Here is a 15,985-nt window from a genome sequence, read left to right on the forward strand (position 1 = left end):
CCTTCAGTGCCCTCTGACTACAAGGAATACGTTTTTCCTTCGCAGTGCGTGATGAACCATACAGTTAGTTAGCAGGAATACAGCTGAGAACAGCATCATTCTTGGTCCTGATCACAAAGCAAGAGATTTGAAAAATTCTGCAAAGCCACTCAAGAAAGAAATATTTCAAAATGGATCAAACCAACGTCAGTAACTTGGACCAGTACAGCAGGATTTTCTGACATTCCACGTGCCTGAGGATAATGCAAAATCCAGATAAACCTATGGCTTGCAAAAATAAGAGCATCTCTTGGGTAACATAAGCTGCTCTATAAAACAAAATAAATCAGTTTGAAAGAGTGCTCGTTATTCAGAAATCAAAGTTGCTATTCTGAAATCAGATTGTTTTCACAGTAAAACTAATCCAATCAGGATTCTCTCTCCTGAGAAAAACAGAACAAAAAGTAGTGGTTGGATTTTTGACTTATTCCCTAACTCCATTACCTTTCAAAGCCATTCAAGAAATTGAAAAGGCACAGGTATCCTACAACATTTTTTCTGCTTTGTTTTTCAAAACGTGTATAAAAGTTACCCTCTAGCAACTACTCAAGATTCAAGGTAAATTCAACATAACCAGAAAGCAGAGCGCAGTCAGTGGCTCTATTCTATGACAGGCTCTGCAGGGTCCAAGGGAGGCCCTTCCTATCCTTAGTGCTTCCACTATACCTCTGTAAAAACATTTCAAACCAACTCTGTTGGCGAAGTCTTCAGCTCCCTGATTTAATTGTAGTAACATATATTTGTTTTTGCAGATACAGATTTAAAAAAAGAAAATTTAGTTTTAAGCAGAAAACTGAATTTCCCCAAATCATTAACTGCTATGCTCTCTCCCTTATACCATAACTTCACCATGCTCAGGCATTTTTCTGCACTTCTGGACTACCCAAATTACTTCTTTAAGAGGCTTGTTTATTATAGGTTAATAGAGCACCATCCCCATTTCTGGAAACCTTTCAGAGGAGTTACTGATGGCTTGACAAGCTACTGGAGCARCTGCACTGAAAAATACAAGCAATTCTGCCAGGCCTCCTTCAACTGGCCTAGTAGGACACAGACTCCAGTTTTTTTGGGCAGAATCTCCTCTGCTGTCAGAGGAAACAGAAATGGCCTGTCTCAAGAGATGCCTCATAAAATCTTCTATATTATAAGTTTGTTTTTGTGTTAAGTATTCTAGCACAGAAAGCCAGCCTTCTAGGGCTGTATTTTTCCCAAGATGCAAGTTCTTCAGGTAACGTTCTCTTGACTTCAACTTTGTCCAAGGTTTAGTATAAAGCACAAGCATTCTTTTTAAATACGCATATAAGTGCGTATTTATGTTCATGTGCAGCATTAAATGTGTAATAATGCTGACAGCAGTTTTATAGACTCAAAAATACAGTGAAAGATTAACTCCTTTTAGTACAACTTGGAAATTTCAGAACTGCAATGTTATAATGTAAGCAGGGAAACAGACTGGGAGGGACATGTAGAACAACAAATGCTCAGAACCAACCAGGTTGGATGCTCCGTTCTCCTCAGTGCAACAGCACCACAGAACAAGAACAGGAAAACACAAAATATGACTGGGAGACAATTGTGTTATTTCTGTTCTTGTTTTTACTGATATSTGCCTGGTAATAACTGAGAAGTTAATCGTGGTGCTCTGGATATTAATGTGGGTTAATAGAATTAAAGTAGTACAAAGGAAATATCTTACTGCTTTTTATAATTAACCTAGAGATGCATTGCTGCTACAGATCCTTGTAGAAAGAAGTTGCTAGCATTCAAGAGAGCGCTACATATGCACAGGGWTCAGGTCTGGATCAGACAAAAGAATGAGTTAGCCCTTGAGCCATCAATTGTGTTTACACAGGTGGCTAGAAATGATTAGAGAGAGACTGACAACAGTCTCTTGTGACATGGGACATTATAGGGGAAGGAGAGAAGGGGATTTGCCTTCCTGTGAGGCACTGGGAGTTGGCTATGGTTGAAAACAGGATGCTAGACCATCAGTATGTCCCATCCTGGAAATTTTTATATACCTTTTAGAGAAATATTTATCAATGCACTAATATAAAAACACAAGGGCCAATCCTGCTCCTCCTAGAATTAATAATAGAATTTCCAATGATTGCTACAAAAGCTGGATAGAGTCTACAATAATTTAGTTGCATCCACTGGATGTGTAAGAAAATACTTGGTGTCTGTTTCATTTTCTAACTTTGTGTTATTTCAATAAAAGATTTGGAGCAATAACAAACACTTCAATCAGCTGCCCCATGGCACACCATGTACTTTTGTTAAATCATCAGTATGAAAAGCACCCCAACTGCAGAAAGCCGAACAAGTTCTTAAGGAGGTAGCTTGGTGAGATTCCCACTTCCCACACATCATGGGCAGTATAGAGTCTAGGATCTGCAGTGCYACTCTGCACATTTGCAGTTCTGCTGAAAAAGAGCAGAACTCTTTTTGGGTCTCTTTTGAGGGTCTCATCCTTAACAAGACAATGCTGGAGCAGATTTTTTTCCATAGAAGATTGCTTTCCATTCCTTGGCTTGTGGAAGGTGGCAGTTGCTTACATAGGCAGAAACCACACGACAAAAAAACATGTTTACACACTTTGAGTGTAAACAAGAGCTCTTTCTTGGGGGCCTAACACAGTGGGCCAAATTTTCCTGTTTTAATGCTATGCCTCTTTCTTCTCCACAAACCGGCTTTCTCCCTGAATTTAGAATAGTTTCAGTGCAATGGTGATTTGCTGATGGCAACAGTCTATGAAGATAACCATCTGAAACACACATTTGGTTCTTTGGCTGAGGATTTTACCCTGATGGGAACCTGATGTTAACTGCCCCATCTCTACGATGCAAATCTGCAGTGCAGGTCAACCAAGTACACATACACCAGCACTTAAGATACCAGAAATAAATTATTTTTTGCATACTTACTACTGGCCCACTTCCACAGCTTTCTTGAGAGCATATTGTTGATCATGTAGCTGTAAGATTATTTAAAATCTGTCTCCATGTTGCCAAAACAGCACTGCTGACATAGCTTCCCTGTAGCTACAGAACACATACAAAGCTTTCACTTTCTAACCTTGTATGGCTGATACTGTTTAATAATTTTCTATTAATACCACAGGTGACTGATGTAGTTTCCAYAGATTCTATCAAATTCTCTGGAAAGTTTTCAGCCTGTGGTTTGATTGCACTTTGTCTGACAGTATCAGAAATAGCTGCAGGATAGAGGTCGGATTTCTCGGCTACCTTTAAGTCAGCTTGTCTGGATGGCAGGAGTAGCTTGACTTAAGTAGCAGCACATAGGTCATAATATGCTAACCTATCCTATGATGTAGATACAATTAAATTCTATTGTTTGTGTAGCCACATATAGTCTAGAAATTGGCTTAGTTCCTTAACTGTGCATTGTCAACCATGTTAATACATTTTCATGAATAACAGGTATTCTTACCAGCCGAGACTTTTCTCTTGCTAAACTCTTGCCATCAGCAGCATCAGTTAGTTCCACAGTCCATTTGTGCTGTATGAAAAAACACCAATTTCAATTGTCCTTGCTCTTTTCTGGTGTTTGTTTCCTTGTTATGGCATTAACAGACAGGGAGGGAAGAAAAAAAAAAGTAAATATTGTCCTGTCACATTAGATAAACTCCYAAATAAGCTCAGTATTTCCAGTTGCTCTTCAGATTAATTTCTTTAAACTTAGGACTGTTCTCCTCCTCCTGTGAACCTCTTGCAGTCATGTAATAATGCCTTTTAGAAGAGTACTTCTAACTGCAATATTTTTATACAGAAGCATTATACACCTTTTTACACTAGTAACCTCATGCACAGGAGCATCCCGAGTGCTGTTTTGACTGTGGTTCTATACTGGAAAAAACTTTTTTTTTTTGTTGAGCTGCAAAACACTGAGAATATGCACTGAGTGGAAACCTGGCTTTGTTCTGTATTGCAGTTCATTGCAGAACTGAAATTTGAGGAAGATTAAAAAGTTTCCCCCTTCTTGGAAGAAAACTGTGCTGTGACAATAGCTCAATTTCAAGTTTCCCAAGCCTCAAGATACCCTTTGGCTTGTCAAGCACATTTTCAAGGTTGGTTTATATGCATCCTCTCTGCAGAGGGAGCAACGTGATTGTCTCCATACGAGTTGCTGCCTGAGAAAACAATACAAAAGCTGTATTATTTAGGCAGTTAACTTAAGTCAGCAGATCTGCAGGGAGGGTGCAGTGACAGCAGAGCAAAACTCCCTGGCTCCTTAGCAGCATGAGGGGACAATTTTCACAGTGCTCACTATATTGAAAAGTGTCAGCAACAGAACAAGGTAGCAGTGCCAGGAGATTTATCAACCCGCTAGAGCAAGCAATCAGCGGCTTCACAGATGCAAGTATGAGGTTCTTTGCAGCAAAATCTTATATGTCAACAAATGCACAGCCAAAATTTACCAAGGATGTTGCATCATGAAGTGTAGTTTAGGACATGTTAAGAGACACCCATAAGCAAGTGACTTAAATTTGCAGGAGGACCTGCCCGAGTGTCTCAAGAACCATCAAGACAGCCATGGCCACCCTTGCTGCTCCTGCTCATCCCAGCTCACGAACTGCTGCACAGACTGTGCTGCATGCTGTGCCACGGGCCAGCAGGCCACATCTAGCCACCAGGTCCTGCCCTCCTATTTCTTCTTTTCTGCTGAAATACAAGGCTCTTCATTTTACCTTTAGCAATAAAAACAGCTCTGCTGAAACAGCTTAAAAACATGAATGTAGTGCAGTGTCTATCTTTGCTACAGCAACATCCATTGCGGCTGGCTGGAATCTTCACATTCCTGAGAATAAAAGGTAAGATGACAAGGCTTACAAGAGCCTGGGTATCAGAGCTGAAGTAGCCCAAGGCAAGGCAGGCCTGGCAAACATAGGAGATATAGTGAACTGCCCCCTGCACAGACCTGCTCTGTACAAGAGTTGCTCACTCCCTGTGCCTCACAGTAGGTTTTGGCACTGGCCTGGTTCGCTGGGGACGCTGCTCTTCATTCCCACAGTGGCAGCACACTGACACCTAAGGACGCTGCTGTTCTGAGGCAGCTGCTCGTGCAGAGCTGTAAGCAGATGCCTTTGCTGGCAACAGCCCTGGGAAGTTTTACAGTAAAATCACTCCAGGTGATTACACACGATAATGAAGCACATAATAAACAAGCACACTTGTTCAGGTGCTTGCACTGGAGCCGTTCAAGTAACCAGTGGTATCCAGCAGGCAGGTACACACACTGCAGCACGCTTAGGCCTTGGTTTTCTGTAATTTTCATGCTGCCTTTATCAGTCTGTACATTGCCCAAAGCTTTCTGTACCTGCAGCTTATTAGGGTAGTTCAAATAGTGATGTCCAGGACACATCTGGACCACGTTCTTCTTGCTCAGAACTTGCAAAGTCCCTGGATGAAATATCTCATATTGCTGCAGGAGTTTGTTCTCCTGTGCGCTCTGTAGGGAGCTGAGGCTGCCTTTGGACACACTAACAGATACTTATCCATATGTAGGGTCACATGTACCACATACACATACATAGGGTCACATATACCACAAACAGTGGTCTTCCAAATTTGTGGCTCTTAATAATGCTGAAGAAAGCCATAGCTTGGAGAGATACTTTGATCTGGATTGTAAATTTGATCTTAGTTTTGAAATAAATGGCTACCACACCCAGTATGTCTTGAAAAAAGCAAGGCACAGCGAGCTGTTTAAAGTATACACCATGGCCCTATTCAAGGTCTTTCCTTGCTTTGTTTGGCTGGTGTTACAGGTTTTACATAGTTCTGTTCGACTTGATATAATTTTTCCTTCCTCTTCACACAGATGTTCTGCCTATAACACAATAAATCATTTTTTCTTCTTACTTGAGAAAAAACAAAACTCTCCCTACCTAAAGCAAGGCATTCTGGCCTTAAAACAGTGGCTCTGCAGCAAAGACAACACCATGCAGAGCTTGCTCACCACACAGCAGGTAAGATGACTCCCAGCTTGGAAAATGGTGCAGCATAGAACCCATCTGCAGGGTGAAAGGCTGAATGCAGCACTGGCAGAGCACATTTGCTGAAAAAAATCACATTCTTGACGTTTTCTGCATACATTTTTACCCAAGAAATTTCTACCTAGATACAGTATCAAGTTTTCAAGGAGGTCTAGTTTTGTGATCTGTTTTCCAGGAATGTTGATAAAGCACAAGGAAGTCGGAGAGGAAACCAGCAGCCCAAACAAATTAGAAATTAGAATTCTCCTGACTCCCAGTGCTCCACTTTCAACTTTCACACCATCTCATCTTCTCCATGCAATTCAGCTTTTGTTTTCAGCTTCTAGTGTTTAAAAGACAAATGGAGGGGAAAGTTGGGACACTGCATCCAAAAGCTCTTTTATGCAAGAGATATCTGTGAAAACGCCAGAACACAGATGAAGTTCCTAATGAACTCTTCCTTAGTAAGAATTTATAGTGCCCTTAGTATGACAGTAGCTACAGAAGTTGGTATGTCAGTTCTGCATCAATCACGCTTTGTTTTCAGGCAGGCTCTAATATAGCACTTTCAGAAATGCAAACTCAGCGGTTTGTGCCTGCACTGTGTGCACATACTTCTGCTTGAGCTACTTCACMTAAAGATGTGAGCTATTTTTTATTAGTAATTGTACTTGAAATGAAAGACTTGAGAAAGACCATTAAAAGTATACCAACCTTAATCTCACCTCTAGTACAGAACCACACACCAGAAAAATTCCTGGTAGCCCCAGGAAGTCAAATTCAAGGTCTTGAGCGTTATCTTACAGGAAAACAAGGACCAGGCTGAGCCGAGCATAGATAGTCGGCTTTGCRGGCCTGAGGCACAACAGAAGTGTACTTCTGAGCTGAGCACAGTGCACAGTGGACATGCCTTCTAAAAAACATAGCTCATCTCTGGCACAGAGACCAGTTCCAAACTGCAGCTGCCTCTGCCACACGGCACAAGAGCACATGGGGCAGCAGCCCCCACATCCCACATAGTCACAGAAACTCAAGCTGCGCCCCATCTTTTGTCTCAGCTGCACTCAAGATCTTTGCAACGGAGGCACACAGGCAACAGGCATTCCTCGGTACAAGCACAGCTTGAGCCACTCTACTCAGTGTGTTCCCTCCCATTCTTATCTTGAACCTTCGCAGTGTTTCTCTGGAAGGAAAATCTTACACCCACCCCAGCCCTAGTTAGATTTCTCTAGACTTAAGGTGGCTTAAGTGACATTCTGTACCAAGCTCTTTAAGGAGGATAGATGGAAGAACAAAATCTGTTCAACCAGATCTGGATCCCTCTTTGATCTTTCTTGCTACATTTTCTCCCTTACCTTACACCACCTCTCCTTTGCTAATTTTCATCCTAGCGGGACTGTATGTAACCAAAGTAAAAGGACTGCTCGATATGCTTCACACTAGTGAAAACAGCTTTGTAATCTAGCATATGAGGTATCATTCACAAAGCACATTCTACTGCAGTAGGAAAAATACACAGAAAGCATAGGAAAAAAAAATCTCAAAGAAGTCACCTGTAAGGAGTCCCCTTCTCTGCACTCGCACAAAAGCGTTCCTACAACTTTCCTTACTGCTGAAATGGAGAGTGTAATCTTTCATCACTGACCGGTGCTTGGAAGTTAAGTAATTTCTTTTTTTTCTTGCCTGTTTTTCTGCTAATGACATGGGATTTCAGGATCTGAATAAAACAGCAAATTGTTATTAGTTATAGAGGAATGACTGAATATTGCCTCTTATATAAAGCATACTACCTCTACCGATGGATGTGCTTCATTGGTACTAACCTGTAAGGGAGGGCCGACTTGTACTGGCATAGGAGAGTCTAATTTAGTGGTACCCTGTCACTGACCCAGCCTTTGGCAACGTGCATGAGACACCTGACACTTTGTACTGAACAATTTTGGAAGCTGGTATTTCTYAACAACCAGGTGGCCAATATTTTTTGAGGTGCAAAGCAGTGGTACTAGATTTAAACTCTAAGTATATRAGGTCCTAGACAATCTCTTCTACAAATATACAAGCATCAAGATAACTGTCTCACTTTGCTCTCATGTCAGATTAGCTAAAAAGCTCAAGTGCAGTGAGGGATATCTCAACACGCAGAAAAATAACTGGCATCTCCATATCTGCTTAAGTGCAGTAATGGATATAGAAACACATGGAAAAAAAACTAACTGGTCTCGTCATACCTGTAATCAAACCAGAGCTACAGATTGTTCCATGAATGAATCAAAATGAGGATTTCAATATCTTAAGAATTTCTATGATTTAAATCACATAATTGACAATTCTAAGGAGGAAATGCTATTCTCGAGTCTAAATGAACAGACATTTGATGAAGATGGGGAAGTCTAACAGATAAGATCTCTCCCTCTAAAAGTTCACAACAATGTCTCAAGAGGACGACAACAAGGGAGGAGCCCTTGTATTTTATCGTAAGTTCAAAGAAGAAAAGGAGTCTTCTATATATTGCACATACTTTACAAGTAACAAGAAAAACAGCTATCCAGAAGGGCCAAAATGCAGAAAGCTTGCTTACTCTATTAGTATTCCCTGTATAAATATTTTCCTGTTATATCTTACATACAAGCATTTCATATTGAAATATGAAATTCAAACAGCAAATCAAGGTAAATGGACTGTAAGAGGCAGAACCGAAAGAGCTGGCTGAYATTTTATTGTAAGTGAATTTTATCTTTTACAGTTTACTGTAACTGGAGGTAGCTGTAATATTTAGCAAATTTCTCCCAGTGGTTTGAAATAAGTCATCCAGGAACATTAGGACAGAATGCTGTAACAAAAATTAGAATCAGTTCTTTAAAGTTAAGCCTAAAATAACACACAAATGAAGCAAAAAATAAATCACAGTAGGTTACATGATTGTCAGTATAGTATAGTGCAAATCTTTCTGGAGGAAGGACTGGTTATATGTTGTCAAAGTGGTAAAGCTACCTCCACAAAATAGTAACATACTCTATGCCTGAAATGACCTGAGAAGAGGTACAAGATTCAGAGATATGTTATTACAACTATGCAGTTCATATTATTTCTCATTTAATTCATCAAAATCATGTTGAAGGGAATTACCTGGCAAAAGAGTCTGTAATTTAGTWCACAAAAGTACATTTCTGATCCTGCAGGCAGTAGCTTCATTCCATATAATTATATGAGAACTGCCATTGTCAGTACTTGGGCCTTACCCAAGTCTCTCAGCCTCATTTTCAGACCTGTTAAATTCATCCTCGAGTAGTTCCTATGTGGGAGTAATAGAAGCTCCCAGCAACTCCAAGTTAAAGTATTTTTACAATTACACTAAACTGTTATTTGGTTCATTCAATGCAGAAATACTCACTTAAGTGTAACTGGAAAGAAATGCTAATGATCAGATAGGACTTTGCTAAGACGTATTTTCAAAATTATGGAGTAGTGCACTTTCCTTAAGAGTCTAGATTTGCACAAGAGAAAATTGTCTGTGTAATATAAATGTTACTTTTTTTTTTCCCCCTTCAATAAAACAGAAAATGTATTTAAAATAAATCCTGCAACACGCTTTTTTATCTTCCCTCAAGTTTTGTTCACAGGATGGATATCCCAAAATACAGATACTGCTATAAATTGCAACACTTAATATATCTGCATAAATCATCATACACTGCAAGATCTCTCAAACAGATGCTGAAGAACAAACTAGGGGAAAAAAAAACAAAACAAGATGATTATAGGCTTTGTATTTCCTAAAATTGGTGCAATTTCTTGACAGGTGCTTAACTTTCAGGATCAATTAATGAACATATTTAGGCACATACTTAATTCAAATGCTACACGTAATTTTGCTGGATAGGTTAAGATTCCCTAAAGGCTCTAAGATAAGCCTGTCCCAATGCCCTTAAGTGAGCAAGCCTAAGGAATTGTGCACCTGGCAGTACAGAGCCCACTTTGGGAAATGAAAGACACCTGATAGTAATTCACCTCACTCTCAACCTACCCTATTATAAACAAAAAGCTTCTGAAACAAAAGGTTATGATAAAGTTATAGGCAAGTCTCACTCATCACGYGCACATGACGGTCCCTCTAAAGTCAACAGGTAGTATCCAAATCTTGAGATCTAATTCTGCGTGCTAGCATTTGATCTCTATTAATATACTGAATGCATACAATAGAAGTGACTTTAAAATTGGAACATACTTCTTGGCTCCAGAACTGTGAAACTCCTCCCTAATACACAAAATGTATTAGTTCAGGTTTTCTTTTTCTTAGCGAAAACTCAAATATAACATTCAATATAAATTTATGTATTTTACATATAGAATTGATTTATATAATATTTGAAACTTTATAAACTTGTACTAAAGTAGTCAATAAAACAATCACTTTTAAAATATTTACATTCTATACATTATTTCTCCCTAATTATAGTTATTAAATAATCCTCTGTGGCTTCCTTAATTTTAAGAAAATCTTTTAAGAACTACAAACTAGTTCTGAATTACTTTCAAATGGCTCTTTACTTAAAGAGAATTTTAGCAAAATTGTACTACCAAAGTGACATGTTATCTCTATGTTTATAGGTGTGTATGTATATCCATACTTCATAATACAATCCTGTTTTCTACAACGAAGAGAAGATCTAAGCAAGAAAATGGCACAGAATGGATGGACACATTATATTCCCAGCTCTTATATTTGTTTATGTCATTTGGCTTTTAGAATATCCAAATCTTAGCAATTCAGGGTATTCTTCCAGTACTTTCAAGGAATCACAGATTCAATATTTATTTAGATTTTTGTGTCATCATCTTTTGGCATGTTATTTCCTGAAGGTGTTTCACAGAGACTATCTCCATCTGTGCTGAGCTCATCATCGTCATCATCGTCATCATCAAAATCAGTCAACACTTTACTTGGTGATATCTTCCGTCTAATAAAACACAATAAAACACAGTATTAAAATTCAACCTCTACATGTGGAATAATTATGCAAAGCTCTAATTTTAACAGGTAGCATCTGCATTTTTAAAGGAAATGAAAGAAACTTGTGCTCCAACAGTGCCAAATTATCTTAGGTTATATCTTATATAATACATATATTCATATGAATATATATATATGATATATATGATTCAGCTTCATTCTTTCATTCATTTTTATATATATATATCTATATATGAAAGAATGAAGCTGAATCATTTATATCTTCAAGAGCCTCTATCTAAGGCCACAGTCAAAGGAAACTGTAAAGTTATCACCCTGACATGTTCCAAGTTAGCCAAGAAAGCTAAATACAAAGCAGCTGTTCCTCTCAGTTTTTAGCAGGAAAAAATGCTGTGTCTCATTACTTCTTTCCATTTTCTACCCCTGCCTCACTGAATTTCTCAGCAGAGATCTTGAAAAGAATGCTTGGGCAACCAGAGCACCCATGAAGCGGTTGGAGARTATTTGTAGAGAAAGATATTGCAGGAATTTCACAGCTCTGCCTCTGAAAATCTGTCTGCTTATGACAAACTTGAAGCTTTTCGGAGTAAGTCTCTGGCTCACAGCCCATAGGAGCAAGAATGTTCAAGTATTTGATAGGCAACTGTGAAGCCTAACAAGTCAGCCTACCTTAATTCCTTTTTTGCAGCATTAAGCTGTCCTTGCAATTGTTCATTCATGTCCAGTTGTTCTTCCAGTTCTCTCTGGAGTTTCTTTTTGGCACTTTCCAGTCTGTCTATTTCCTCTTCAGCTTCTTCAACTTGACGTTTCATTGCTTTCAAACGCAAACTCAACTGAAATATTTACATGTCAGCTGATTAGAGGACTATTTTAATAAAGGAATTTTATTCTTCCAGCATCTATGAGAGGGAGAATAAAGACAGAACTTTGCCAGTGTCATGACACTGCAAAACTGCTTCAGAAGCATTTAGAAGTCAGGTATTACGTGATGGAGAGAGCAAGTTATCAATAATGGAAAACTTTCTGGAACTACTATTGTGTCCTAGTAGCAACTTTACCAGACAGAGACTACAAAATACATTTAAAATTGAAACAAAAAACCCCACCATACATAGTATTTTAAAAGATTGTTCACATAACAGGCATTATGAAACAACACTATTCATTCTCTAGTCAGAATATTAACTACTTGACTTACCTATMGAAACAATCCATGTTTTAAGCAAARAATCAATAAAGATCCCCAAATGGCACAGCATACTGCTATGAAAATGCTAATATATGCCTAACATTTATAGTCTATAGTTAATAACTATACATGACTTCTTTTTTGAAACAATATTTTATAGCAAGATATAAATACATACATCAATAAACAATATATTCTATTTTCTTTTTGTTTTATTTGTTTTAAAAAAATATAGTATTTATGCAAAGTGCTTCATTTTCAAAACTTTGAATAACATTCATTCCTAGCAGAGAAATTTGATGACAATGGGAATAAAGAATCTCATTAAATCCACGTTCTTAAATAAAAACAGTATCTATATTCTAAAATAAACAATGATTTTATGCTAGTAAGATTAATATCAGGTATTTGCATATTAGTCTTTCTGTCTACCTGGTCCTTTTGATCAGTCAATGAGAGATGTTCATCATCGACTTGCAACATTAACTCCTTCACTTTTCTCTCAAGTCTGCGGTTACTTAGTTGGAAATTAGCTCTATCCCTGAAACAAAACAAAACAAACAGGCTTGTAAAAAGGAGGAACCAAGATAATTCCAGTCCTTCCAAGTAAATTTCTKAACAGTATTTCAAGTTTTAAATAAATACTAATAGCTTCTGCTTTATTTACAGATTCCATGCATCACATGCTAGAGCTTTGTTCAAAATCATGTACTGGTAAGGAGAATGCCTTTTTGTCTTCAGAGATAGTTTCAGATAAACAATACATTTTTTCATGTGTAAACCATGAATAAGCAAATTGGATCTTTAAACTACAGTTAATATTTCTAAGGCTCTTACTGATGGCCAGAAAAAATAATGAGGTACATGACCATGTTACATTGCTGCCCGGTTTTCAAAACATAAGTATGAATTCAAATGTATTTAAAATGTACAAATAACTTACTCTATGAAACAACAGCCATATTAATTCAGTGCTTCTCAAAATAAAAAAAAGAATTGGCCTAAAAACTTAGCACATTAGGTGGACYGCAAAAGGTCACATTAACATAAACTCAAATATTTTCTCTTAAGATGGCTAGTTTTACCTCTCTTCATTTTCAAGCCGTTCCTCTAGCTCTGTAATCCTTGCTTCCATTTGTGCAACAAGTCCCTCCTTACTGGATCGGTAAGAACCTTCCAGATGAAGGATTCGGCTCTTCAAGTCCTTGTTCTAGAGTCAGAACATACATGTTGACCATATACACTCTTATGTTACCGAATATCACCTTAAGGCAAAATAAATTTATTCAGAAAAACACAAGGTGATAGGAATGTATCCTGGACAGGGACTTGTATATTGCTTTTACTCTCACTTGCCTGTTCTTTGTTTGTTTTTTAAGTATGCAATGCTACTCCAACTAGGTAAGCAGTTTGAAAAAGAGGTTGTCTTTTTAAGAAGTATAACTTGTAAAAAGAAGTTTTTTTGTTTGTTTGTTTGTTTTCCCTCTTCTAAGATTAGCAGTTTAGGAGGCTAGACAAGATAGGTTTTCAACAGGGACCTTAAATAAGTTTCGGGGGGGGGGGAAAGACAAAAGAGTTACATGAAGAACAAAAAACGAGGTTTTGATGTTACATAACTTAAAACAAATATTTAAGATTTCTGACACTGTAAAAAAGAAACAATAACAGAAAAGTCAGAGCTAAAATAGAAGGATGTATATGAAATATGCCAGTAGGTGGCATTCTTTCTTCTCAAACAATTAAGACAGAATTCCACTTAAGTCTGGTTACTCGTTAAGCCTGGTCTCATTTTTTTCTGAAAAAAATCGTTATCTATGTGTCCTTTACAATCTTCCCCCCCGCCCCCCCGCCTTGAGACTGTCAGGAAGACTAAGATAGCTGTAGAAGAGAAAAACTACAAAAAGCTTGGAAGTATTTAGCTTACTTTCCATAAAAAAAATTGAAACTTAGGAATCGCATTTCTTTCTAAGCAACAGAGAGTAACAATTCTCCATCAAATCTGTATCTTTTCTTCAAAAGGTATGTTGCTTTTTCATTTGTTTATTTCTACAGAAAAAAATGTTCAACAAAAATTGGAATTGCTGAAATAGTGCTCTGCCTTCAAGCATATTCTTAAATACTAAGAGTTTSAAAGGTAGTTCCTCCAGAAGAGGTCAGTGAGTTTGCAGCTAAACTAGCTAAATATCTTTGATGGTTTTCAGTCTTTCCCCTGTATTTGTCTCTCTAAAGTTTCTGTATTATAGAATGTTTTAATCCACTAACAAGCATACAAACTTAACTGTTACATTCCTTAAAATTAAGGTCTTCGATTCTCTAAAGTAGAGACAGAACTTGTGCAGCAGAGATGCCTGTACTTGCTACTTCACAAATGTTTACTAGATGGTATAAACAGGTATATGCACAGCTTGAGGGTTTTTTTTATATAAAATATACAAGCTGTAGTAAATCTCTAGCTAAAAAGGAGAAAGAAAAAATATTCAGCAGTAGTAATTTAAGGGTCTAATATTGTAAAAATAATTTTAAGTATAAATGTCAAGATACTTATTTTGTTAATCTATTCTTAATATAAGATATACTTCAGGACAGTCTGGTGGGACAGTGTCCAAATACTCTAGTCTGAATGCTCTAGCTAAACTGCATCTTGTATATGTAATGGTATAGTAGCAATAATTACCTGTCTTTCCAATGAAATTTTGTCACACTCCAAATCTTGCTTTGCAGCTCTTTCCTGAAGTAGCTCGGTTCTCATTTGTTCAATCTATCACATAAAGGAAAAGACAGAAATACTAAGAAAATATTTAAATTATATCTATCCATATGATATTGTGTATGTGTAGCAAGGAACCGACCTCTAGAACATCACATCAGTCTTCAAACACATTATAGAGATTTTTCTTCACACTTGAGTCTGAAGCTCTAAACTGGCCCGTTACCTTTAAGCTGCTGGCTAATCTAGTTTCACTTTATTAAGCACAAAGTGCTATCTACAGAAAAGTGCCTATAACTTCATGAGAGACTCTGCAGATAATTTATTTTGTTCTGGTATTCACAAGGCTAGTAAAACTATTTTCCAGTAGGCTCTGATGTATGCTAGCTACTAAGATTTTGTTCCATATAACTGGTCAATGTCACGTCTGTGACACTGTGAGAGCACCAACTTCTGGATATTTTTTTGTTTTGCTTTTGTACCTGCTGTTTTCAATCCTTTGCTACAGTTTCTGTAAATATTTCAGCTGCATCTTCAATATCAAAAAGAAAAAAAATCTTCATGAATAAGATGTTAAAAAAACTGATCAATACAGAATCTACATAAGAACACAGAATTTCTGTTAATCTCAGTATTTGTTTTGACTGAGGGGGAAAAAAAACGTGTTCTGAAGATCAAAGAGAAACTCTAGACTGCCTAACAACTGTTGCTGCAAGCAAAACTGCAAGCAGCTGTTGCTCCTGGGCTAAGGGAAAGTTAGCGATGCCCAAGTACATTTCCTTTATTCCTACTGAAATTGCCCTCAAGTTTTTACAAATGCCTCTGCAGACACAGCTGATGTTATCACAGCATTTTTGGTACTCTCTACACAAGGTTTATTGTGATGAGCATCACCGGTRAATGCCCTTGTCAACCACTGTACCTGCAAAGTGATTGACAGAAGAGTGGCCACTACACTGTTCTACCTTACAGCCGTTACTGATAAACTTGCATAAACACATTTGCAGTTAAACAGTCCTAAGTTAAAAATTTATCTCATTAAGGGTCTTTTTCAAAAGCTATTGGGAGTTACAAAGTTTT

General features: G+C 37.7%; 1 protein-coding gene across 4 annotated transcripts in view; it reads right to left on the reverse strand.

The window, feature by feature from the left end:
* Window positions 1-9,127: 9,127 nt before the first annotated feature.
* The window catches only part of CGNL1 (cingulin like 1), a 51,433-nt gene continuing 44,575 nt past the window's right edge, over window positions 9,128-15,985 (reverse strand). For 3 of the 4 annotated variants that reach the window (XM_026045728.1, XM_026045727.1, XM_026045730.1), the window contains 5 exons: window positions 14,873-14,956; window positions 13,284-13,408; window positions 12,631-12,739; window positions 11,679-11,842; window positions 9,128-10,995 (listed from right to left, as the gene is read on the reverse strand). In XM_026045728.1, the coding sequence (XP_025901513.1) occupies window positions 10,854-10,995; window positions 11,679-11,842; window positions 12,631-12,739; window positions 13,284-13,408; window positions 14,873-14,956 (624 nt within the window). In that variant the 3' untranslated portion in view covers window positions 9,128-10,853. The other variant, XM_026045729.1, reaches the window with a different exon arrangement.

Source organism: Nothoprocta perdicaria, unplaced genomic scaffold (genome assembly GCF_003342845.1).
Source record: "Nothoprocta perdicaria isolate Ctin4 unplaced genomic scaffold, notPer1 scaffold_41, whole genome shotgun sequence".
NCBI classification, from domain to species: Eukaryota; Metazoa; Chordata; class Aves; order Tinamiformes; family Tinamidae; genus Nothoprocta; species Nothoprocta perdicaria.